Below are 11264 nucleotides of genomic sequence, written 5' to 3' on the forward strand. Positions count from 1 at the left end.
CTGTTTTTTAATGCAGATATTGACAGGCATCAGCTGGTTTATCAGTCAGGCTCTACATACCTTGTTGGCTGTGTGTGGATCTATTATCAGCATGCTAACACGGAAACTTCTGATATGTTTATTTTTCACAGCATCCATTTTGGCTGGTGTTACCAATGATACTAATTAAGCTTCAGTTGCATTTATTGCAGCGGCGCCTGAACCTTAATCAGTATCATTGGTAACACCTGTGGGTCTTATTAGAGATTTGAGGTGGGGGTGGGAAATGAGACCCAGTCTGCCGTGTGACATTCAATGAAATGAATTCCATGTGTTTATTTCAAAATCCTCACTTTAAGGCATTTATGAGACACTGCATAAAGACAAAAATGGACACTTGAGGGATGTCAGTACTAATCAATGGGTTCAATGCTCCATTGTGTCATGGCAAGTCGGCAACCTGAAAAATATCTCACTTGCATATAATAGTAATTCAAAAGAGAGTAGAACTCAAATCACAGTCCCTATTATTTTTCCAATGGTAACTAAATGACATGTCACACATTTAAAAAAAAAAGAAAAGAAAAAAAAAATCTATATATTAAAGTATGCACTTCTAGCAGTGTGTTACAGCCACATTAGAAAAATAAAACTACCATTACACACTCACATGCTTACTAATAGTGTCACGTTTTTTCAAGTAAAAAAACAAAAACACACACGAGAGTGGGCTAATTTCACAGTCAGTACAGTAATCCAAAAGGAAGGTGATCAAACAGTCTCCATCAAAAAAAAAAGAAGACCCCAATAAACAAATTTAAGTTCTAGAAATTTAAAGATGATATGTAGCTTGTACGAGTTTGTGGGGGATAAATCCTTTGAACAACATGCTCGTTTACGATTTATGTTACTCCTGAATCACAGAAAGAGACGTCAACCAATGCTCCCCCTTCCCTTCCCTTCCACAACCTTCCAAATGCAACCGTCTGTGTATAATTGTGCTTTTTCTTTAGCCATACAACCAAATCAAGACCCGGGAGGCCTTTCAAAATGCTTGTGCATGCAATTTTAGTGTTTTAAAAAAGGGACTAGAAAGAAATGTGTTGCCAACATTTAGGTCTTCCAAATAACATTTTATAATCCTGAGGGGTTTGGAAAAAAAAAAAAAAAATTAAGAAAAAGACGATACAGTTCAAGACACTGGAGATTATTCAGTTAGGTTATGCAACCTAATTAATTATCAATATAGTTGATCAAAGGTAAAACAAGTCCAGTACTATTAAATAGCACTTTGCTAGTAGTACATACATTACTAAATTAATCTGAAGGCATGCTGTTACCAGAGCTTGCACCCAAATGCAATGCAAACACAATACTGGCCCTAACAAGGACCCATCTTTACTTAAAGCTGCACTGTGTAGTCTAAGTATAAACACGTATTCCTCGTTAAAATAACCTCATGAAGGCAAGTCATGTGATAGTAAATGTGATAGGAAGATAGGAGAGAAAAAAAAAATATCAGTAACATTCAAGTTATTTCATGAGATTTTTTTGGTACGAAAAGAAAAAGTTTGAGCTAAACTTGTGACACGAACAACGTCGATAAATATAGCAGTCGTCTCTTATTTAAAAGAGCTGTATACAAACTACACAGTGCAGCACAGTTCAGGCAAAAAAATGTGCACGAGTTCCATGTATTTGAGGAGTATTTGGTAGTGTTGTCTGTCCTACAATGAAGAACCAGATATGTGTTACGATATGGAGAGGGCGATGTTCGGATCAGTGTGGTTTAACATACAGGTCCTTTCGTCTTGACACAGATACAGAGCGGAAGATAAACTCTGAACAGACTTATTCACTTCACCTAATCCAAAATATTCCCAACAACTGTTTTTCATAATTGTGCAGATTCTACAAATAAACAATTAGCAGCCTCTGAAGACATCTGACGAAACACTAAAAGACAGATACACACTAGAACGATATAAAGGCTCTGTGAAAAACAACGACGACGACAAAAAGAACAAGTTGCTGGTAGCTTAGTTTTGCTGAGTTATATTTTATACAATCTCAAGTTTGTAGCATGAGTGTATTGTCTGACCTCCCTCCCTGGACATATACTGCATATCAACCCCCGTTTCTTTTCTGTGACTTTGACCGCTGACTCCCATCCCTTTCCTCGCTTCCTCTTCTTCGTCGTTGCCAAGTTTGTAGCACGAGTGTATTGTCTGACCTCCCTCCCTGGACATATACTGCATATCGACCCCCGTTTCTTTTCTGTGACTTTGACCGCCGGCTCCCATCCCTTTCCTCACTTCTTCCTCTTCGTCGTTGCCGGTCATCGGAACTTTGACCCAGCCGTCCGTGGCCAGGCCGTGTTTCTTCTGATGCCTCTTGTAATTGTCCCAGTGCCCGGTGGTGTAGCCGCACTCCTGGCACTTGTACGGCTTCTCCCCGGTGTGCCGAAGCATGTGCCGCTTCAGGTTCATGCTCTGGTTGCAGCTGTAGCTGCACACGGCGCACTGGAAGGGCTTGGCGCCCGAGTGCACCCGCTGGTGGCGCTTCAGGTTGGCCAGGTTCCCGCAGGCGTAATCGCACAAATGGCACTTGTAAGGTTTCTCGCCCGTGTGCACCCTGTGGTGACGCTTGAGGTTGTCGAAGTGCGCTGACGCGTAGTCGCACTGTGGGCACTTGTACGGTTTCTCGCCGCTGTGAGTTTTCATGTGGCGCGCCAAGTGGTTGGGGTAGTGGGTGAGGAAAGGGCAGGCGGCGCAGGTGTACACCTTGTCGCTGCGCTCGCCGGGGCTGTTGGGAGACGATGACGAGTCTTTAGTCAGCATTTCGAGGGTACACTTGGCACAAATCTGGGCCGAGGTGCCATCCTCGTCCTCCAGGACGATGCCACACAACCGGCAAGTGTAAGGAAAAAGTGAAGGGGGGAGGGCGGGACCGTCTCCTACGCCACCTCTGGTTGCCCTGCTGCCACCGCCACTGCCACCGCCACCACCACCACCTGTGGTCTCCAGCAGGGGAGGGGGCTGGTGGCCAGGGGCTGGGTTAGAGGCTGGTATGGGTGGTGGAGATGCCCCCTTTAAACCATTGAAGGCTGATAGGTAGTCATTGTTCTGTGCTCCCAAATTCAGGTTGGAAGTCGGCCTTGCAACTTCTGAAACTTCACAAGAAGATCAGAGAGAGAGAGGAAATGATAAATCATGTTTAAAGACTTGGAGATGATGAAAGAATTAATAAAGGAAGTGATACATACCCTTGGCTGGAGCACCAGACACTTCCTCGTTGGGTCTTTGCCCGGTCACATGCCTCTTCAGGCTGATCTGACCACTGGTAGGTCGTGGCGGGGCCTCCTGCACCGCCCCTGCAGAGGGCACATGCATGCGCTGGTGCCTCTTGAGGTTGCCGAGAGAACTGCAGGCAAAAGAGCAGCTGTCGCATTTGAAAGGTTTTTCCCCAGTGTGGATACGCAGGTGTCTCTGCAGGTTCACCAGCTGGGCTGAGGCGTAAGTGCACAAGGGGCAGTTGAAGGGCTTCTCCCCGTTGTGCGTCTTCATGTGACGCTTCACGTGGTTGGCGTAACGGGAGGAGAAGCCGCAGAGGTGACACGAGTGCAGTTTGGGCAATTTGTCCTCAGCGGACAGTGCTTTGTCCACCATCCCGTTTCCCAACCCCTCGCCGTCGAGCTGCAAATGGGAGCCTGAGCGGATCCCGCTGATGCTTCCGAAAGCCGAACAGAAGTCTGTGCTTTTGGCTTCCCTGGAGGCTTTGCAGCACCTAAGGCAGTATGGGCCAACTAGGTCTATGCCAGGTCCCAGAGGTTCATCGCGGAGCTGTCCACAGCCCCTGCATGACAGGTAGGGAGGAAAACTGGGCTCGGATTGGGCCGCTCTGCCCTCGTCTTCCCTGCCGTTGTCAGTGGTGCCGTGCGAGTTGTCTGTTTCACTTTCCATGCTGAGGTGGCTGTAGGTAGGGCTCTCCTCATCACCCAGAGGATACACAGAGAAACCAATCTCAGCAGCTACTTCTGAAGAGGGAAGACAAAACGGAGAGAAACAATCCGTCATTACAGACAAACACAGAGCACAAATCTAACATTACACGCCGGATTGCAACCATCCTTTCGCCGTCTCTTTATCTTGAACGACTTTCTGTATCGTACAGTTTATATAAAGAAATATAAAACAGTTACACAAAAACACAATCAGCGTCAGAGACAATCACACATATACTGTGTTACTATTTGTATTATTAAATCAAAGTGAACCAATACATTGTGAAAACTTTCAATACTAACCTCACTACAATTACTCTTATTATCATACTATACAGGCTGGAGACATGTGACAGGCTGGGAGGCATGTGGGCGGAGACCGGTGACAACAAACGCCACTGAAAAATGAAATAAAAGAAGACGCCACGATGAGATGGAAAAACTAAAATAAAAAAAAGGGAATCCTGAAATGATAAACAGCTGAAATAACAAGCTATAATGACACAAAAAACACTGAAACACTCAGTCAGACTGTTTGATACTGAATTAAAAGGGAGACACCCAAAGACACATGGTTCAGTTCAACTGACAAAATTTCACAGAGTGACTGAAAACTGTGAAAAACAACCAGCGAGATCTTCCCGTCAAATCTCTTCTCGGCAAGAAAAGTGAATTTCCAAAGAAACATTTGATACTCACAGTTCTACCAGCGAGGTCAATAGTGTTTTACTTCTTTTTTTTTTGATGCCATATGAAAAAAAAAGACACTTTTCCCCGTCTTCAACGTGTGTGCTTCGGAAAAACGGAGAAAGAGAAATCCACCTTCCTCCACAGATGCCGAGGCAGGATGTGAGGAAGGCGAGAGAGGAGGCTGCCCTTTTATCCGGCCCCATGGAACCCCCCCTCGTGGATGATTACCGTGCCTAATGATAATGATGATGATGATGACTATAATGGTGAAGCTGCTGCTGCTGCTGATGATGATGATGAGGGTAGATGATGATGATGATGAGGGGTAGATGATGATGATGATGATGAGGGTAGATGATGATGATGATGATGATGATGAGGGGGAAACGATAATGGTCGAGGGGTAGTGGGAGCAGAGTCAGATGATGATGATGATGATGATGATGATGATAAATAAATGCCCTCTTATAATGGTGTCCTTGATGGTAATGGTCCTATCTTTATGACCATTATATAATAATGGTGTCTCAGCTCCTTTCTCTACTTTTCCATTTTTCAGATCACTCTCTCTGACAAAGAGCCATGCTGGGAAATATGAGCTGGTTGTTCCATTTCTCTCACTGTCGCACAGAGGAGCAACACTTCATCGCTGAGAAACAAACTGTAAAAAAACCCACGACTCCTCTCTGTAGTGCGCCCACCGCTACTTTTCCTTTAGCAGTAAAACCAGAACAGCAATTTCAATCACTCTAACAAAAATGAGCGCTTATACAAAAAACACAACACTATTGTCCTTTCACCAAGCAGGTGCAGTTCAAACTATAGAGTAAGCTGAGATATACAATAAACAGGATCAGGCTATAAGCATTAAGGAGAACATGCAACATGTGACAACAGTGCTACAATAAGAGAGAAACCCTGGTGGATTGATAAGACTTGCCCCACTTACAAATTAATGGACGGACACAGTACAAAGACAGACAGACATCAACAGCGCATTCAGCTTTTAAAAGTTTACCTAGACATTTAGGTAGCTAAGTAGTTACACATCCGATTTTTAGTGTTACCTTGTACTGTTAAAGCTGAGTATATAGCATGGATTGGCATGATATCCAAATAAACATAAATACAGATACTGCAGAGAACAAAAATTTGCTGCTTCCTCCATTTCAACTGTTGCCTGACCATGTAAAGTAAGAATAAACATGTGTTCGTTGTCAAACCAAAGAAGAAAGTGTTTTTAACCACTCAGCCAAATTTGAATGATTAAAAATATCGACAAGTTTATGAAATTAGGTGTGAAAATCAAGCTAAATGTGCTACAGCCACGCCCACTCATGGGAGCAGTCAAGCAGCAATTTTGAAGTGACTGAAACGTATAAGATGGGTTCAGAAAATGACACGACTAAGCAAGATGAATTAATCTCCATCTCTCTGCTAGAGGTGCAGGGTTAGGGTCAGGGTGGCCTCAGCGTGTCATCGAGCCACCCTTTAGGACCGCCCACAAAATCCTGTCCATACCTAAAATCCATATTTAATGTATTTTGAAAGAAATTTCAGAAATGCCTTTACACCAACTTTAAAGCTATTAAGGTTTTAATTCATTTTAAACTTATAAACATTTTGATGATACTGTTTATGGTCAGCATTTTTTCAGCAATAGCCGTTCAATGCATTTACGTTCCTCAATTAACTCTGAAAACTGGGTTTTTCCACCATTCCACCAGATTCAGATAGCTTACCTACACACAAGGTGCATGTAATTTGGCACCGCTGTTTTGATTTTTATCTAACTGGTATCAGCTTCCCTGTTTAGTGTTCACTCTCCTGACAGTCCATTAGCTGTATTAAAGGGTACACTACTACACCCACAAAGTCAGCTAGAACCCAGCAAATTAAAAAATAAATAAAAAATGAAAACACAATTTAAGTTGACCCAAACTTTCAAAGCCAAGCACACACATACAATCTAACTTTGAGCAGAAAAAGCAGAATCCTCTTTCAATTCCTGCTAATCCAAATGAAACATTTCCTACTGCTGCCGTTTTATATTAAAGTGTTCAACTGGAAAAATATGCACACTATTTAACAAATAATGTACTAAATCTACTGTAAAAGCTTGGGATGTGATCAAATAGAGCATAAAAAGGATTCTGTCACCAAACTGAGCAATTACTTTACAAAGCATGCAGCGAAAGGTTTATGGTAAGATGAATCTATGAATCCCTTTACAAGTCCAGTTAACGATGCAGCCCTGCAAATCTGGGCTTAGAGTGACATTGGGGTGGTGATACATGAAGCAAGTATATGGGAATATGCTAATAACATATCCATATGTAATAGAGCAACCACATTTAATTTGCTGCATCACCTTCAGATGCCTCAACATAGAAGTCAGCTCTGTGTATTAAGTGTAGTTTTATACACACTGTGTGTACACGTGTGCATATTCAGGATTTCTGAGTGAAAGTAGTTACTCTTCTGCTGTTTAAAGGTTAAAACTTCAACACTTAAAAAAAAAAAGACAAACCTGAGAACTTTTCCAGGCCTAGAATCTTGCTGTCATGATCAGGATCACCAAACTCAAGGTCTTGTCCTAGAAGGAAGTCCGTGTCTAAAGTGAGGTTTCCTGGAGCTTCAATGGCTACACCATCTTCAGAATCCACTGCAAACAACGACAACACTTGATGATGAATATCACTGAAGGGTTCAGGTTTTAAATCAGTTTTCATGGAGGTTTCACTGTTACTGGCACACGCATACAGCAGAAAGCAACTTTTCAGAAAAACTCCACACCCCATGAAGTATTCAGGTTTCACAACATCAACTAGAAACATATCGGAAAAAAAAAAAAATCAATTTTTTTGCTTCTAAATAATCACAGTCAATCAAAGTCAGCCACATAATGACATACCAGTAAAAGATAAATATTACTTTTTCAGTACACATGTTTGTTTTAAGGGTTTCTGCACAGATATAAAATTAATTAATAGAGGTTAGTCAAACATACAAACATGGGATGTATGGAAATAATATTGACCAGGTGGTCAGTATTTCTGTTGGTGAAAATGTTTTAGTTTTTAAAAAAAAATAAAAATCTAAAAAACAAAAATGTAATTTATTACCCTGTAATGTACAAACAGCATTTTATGAACAAAAAAAAATGAAGTGCTATGTGACAGATGGAGCTCTTTTACTGCCGTTGCAGCTAATGACGCCTGAAGTTCTAACTCGGTCTCTCTCAAGCTTGATGGCATCCAAACAACTATCGCGCACACAGCTGTCACCGTTCAGAAAACTACCATCGGGCCAATTCAAGCGCATCATGCTCGGCAGCAATCACTCAGAAACGGCATCATGCTACCATCTACTGGCCGTTTTTTTTTTTAGACAAAGACTGTGTTTGTCTGTTTCACAGATTTAAAATTAGATTAATAGATGGATATTAAATCTTGCTAGAACACGCTGGTCAAGTGAACATAAATTTTGGACAGTAAACGACACAATAAAGCAAAACCATTTGATGTATTATTGCTGCACGGCTCTTACATGACATCATTTTGGCATTACTGTGTTGATACTTAACACTACAACATCAGAAGATCCAGTTATCTTCTATGAATAACAGATGCTGACACAAAAGAAGTGGTGACAGCCTCTCATTAGCTATGCATGCTTTGACTATTAAATTTAAAGCGTGCGTGTAGAGAGATGATGAAGCTGGTTAAACAATTACCACGGTAACTGAACTTAAACATAAAGTAAATCACATCAACCGTTATTTATCAGGTACTACACAGAATACATTAACGCAGAATGTGACACGCGGATCTGGTGAGATTTATGTCAAAATGTTTCAAGCACTCGAACAGCAACGCCTGGTGGCCAGATGTGAGCAGGGAAACAGGACACACCTAGTAAACGACCAGGCCAAATCCTCCCCGGGGTTTTCTTTTAAAACTGTCAAACCACATTTACTGTACGATGTTAAAATAAAAAGACGCGAGAAATCGTTTCAGCTGTGTAACAACAATACCTACACTTGACTGGCTGTGGATTCTGCTGTTTTTTTCTTGGCATCTTCCAGTCAGCCTCACTCTTTTTTGTAGCGTCTTCTCGCAGACTTCCACAACCATCAGCTCATTCTTATCTGCTGTCCGGAAGACGTTATTCAGTATTTCTACGGATGCAAGGCAGAAAACAATTAAAAATCAATTAGTGTGCAATCAATTTTTGGCAATTAAAAAACAAAAAAAAAACAATGTGACCCGAACGGACACATTTTATTACCATGGAAGAAACTAATATTCACATTCAACATAATAAATTGTTTGTTTGTTTGTTTTTTTAGCAATCCTGAAAATAAAACTTTACACATTTCAGTTACCGTTATCAATAGCTTACTTATAGCTGAGTTGGATGCAGTCACTCTGAGTCGAGCTGACCAGTAATGGTGTCATCAAACCAAACACAGTACATACACTTATTTTAGGTCATTAATTGAAATCAATCAGTGTGCAATCATTTTTGGCAATTAACAGTTGGAAGAAAAATTCATAAAACAGCCAAGGTGACCCATTTTATTACCACAGAAGAAATGAATATTCACATTTAACATAATAAATCGGTTATTTTTTAAAAATAAAAAAGCAATCCTAAAAATAAAACTTTACACATTTCAGTTACCATTATAAATAGCTTACAGTACTTGTAGCTGAATTGGATGAAGTCACTCTGAGTCAAGCTGACCAGTAATGGTGTCATCAAACCAAACACAGTACATACACACTTATTGTAGGGTCATTAATTGAAATCAATTAGTGTGCAATCATTTTTAGCAATTAACAGCTGGAAGAAAAATTCATAAAAACAGCCAAGGTGACATCTCCAAATTGCTTGTATTGCCAAAAACCCCATACTAATATTAACTAATTCATTCAACATAATAAATCGGTTATTTTTTTTAAATAAAAAAAGCAATCCTAAAAATAAAACTTCACACATTTCAGTTACCATTATAAACAGCTTACTTGTAGCTCATCAAACCACACACAGGCTTATCTTTAAGTCATTGCACTGTGACACATGCAGGTTTTCTGCTTCACATCCCTGTCTGTCATTTTTAACACGCCTATGACATCCTAATGAGGATTTTAATACACTGTAGCTCATAAACTAGCACTTTATTCACACAGTGACACAACACTACAGGACACGTTTGTCATTTCAGGTTGTCACCTGGACGCTGGCTTGTGTATTTATACTGTAAGCTTAAAAAAAACACAAAAACTATTAAATAGCTAGCCATGTGGCTACTTTAGCAAAGATGGCTAACTCATTAGCTCTGCTGCAGAGAGCAATCAGGCGATTTAAACTGTGTCCTCACACACACACACAGCTCATGTTGTCAAGTGTGCAGCAAGAAACGTCAGCAGATATCTGGTGAAAACTGCTGGTAACGTGACCGAGTGAGTGGCTTTAACCAAACGCGCACTCATCAGCACGTAGTGATGATTGACAAGTGCCATCTTCACTGAGCTAAACATGTTAAAGGCTGGATTAGCCGCCGAGCTAACTCACCCAGAAAACGTAAATACTGCGGCGGGTTGAGCTGGGTCGTATCGTCGGCACACACGCCATCAGACGTCAAGTGTTTTTCCTCAAACGTACAACGTCTGGAGATCCGCCATTTCTTCATGAGCCGCGGTGACAAAGAAAGGCAATTAATGGTATTTTTCATAACTTAATTGATTTTCGGATTCGCCTGTGATCCAGCGGCAGCAACAACAACACGACTTCCGGTCCAGAGTCTTTCAGAATAAAAGCGTCTTCGGCCTTAACCCAAAACAGGGGGGAAAAGTTTGGACAATTCCAAGGGCACAAAAAATAGGTAAACACCAATATAAAATTATTAAACCATCACCATCACCATCATCACCATCATCTCACTACCTCACCATGGTGTTATACTGTTGTTGTTTTTCTTATTTATTGTATATACTTTTTCTTAAATTTAAATTTGCCTTTACTTTTTATATTTTATGTTCTATATATATATATTATTTTATTTTATATTTTATTTTATATTTGATATTGGGCTGCTCCAGGACCAGGGGAAACCAATTTTCGTTTCATCCCATGTTTACATGTGTTGTAATGACAAATAAAAATCCTTGAATCCATTGAGTATGCAGTCAAAAGTTTGGATACACCTCCTCATTGAATTGAAGTTTTCTTTATTTTTGTTAGATTAACACTGAAGACATCAGAACTATAAAATAACGGAATTATGTGTTAAAAAGCAAAATGTGCTTTGTTGATGACACTGTGATGATTTATCCATAATTAAAGCTACACTTGACCAGAAAGGCGACCATACTATTCTACAGGGACCATGCCATCACATCTGGTTTGAGCTTAGTGTGACAATAATTTTGAGGGGTTTTGACCGTAGAGGGAAGGAAAAGTGGCCAACAAGTGTTCAGCATATATGGGAACACTTTCAAGACTAGAAAATCACGACAGATGACGACCTCATGACTGAGAGAACGCCAAGAGTGTGCGAAGCTGTCATCCAAGAAAAAAGCAGGCT

At 40.8% G+C, this 11264-nt stretch overlaps 1 protein-coding gene across 2 annotated transcripts; it reads right to left on the reverse strand.

The window, feature by feature from the left end:
* Nucleotides 1-285: 285 nt before the first annotated feature.
* On the reverse strand, nt 286-10606 carry znf513a (zinc finger protein 513a). Of its 2 annotated transcripts, none has more exons than XM_019266038.2 (5): nt 10253-10606; nt 8713-8852; nt 7203-7337; nt 3245-4015; nt 286-3145 (listed from the first exon to the last, which is right to left on the reverse strand). In XM_019266038.2, exons 2-5 carry the CDS (start codon nt 8750-8752, stop codon nt 2040-2042), a joined length of 2052 nt encoding a protein of 683 aa, XP_019121583.1. In that variant the 5' UTR covers nt 8753-8852; nt 10253-10606; the 3' UTR covers nt 286-2039. The 2 variants fall into 2 exon arrangements, with proteins under 2 accessions (XP_019121583.1, XP_019121582.1); XM_019266037.2 differs by having other exon boundaries at nt 286-3151.
* Between the last annotated feature and the right edge of the window lie 658 nt (nt 10607-11264).

The sequence above is a fragment of the Larimichthys crocea genome, chromosome XI, assembly GCF_000972845.2.
Source record: "Larimichthys crocea isolate SSNF chromosome XI, L_crocea_2.0, whole genome shotgun sequence".
Classification (NCBI taxonomy): Eukaryota; Metazoa; Chordata; class Actinopteri; family Sciaenidae; genus Larimichthys; species Larimichthys crocea.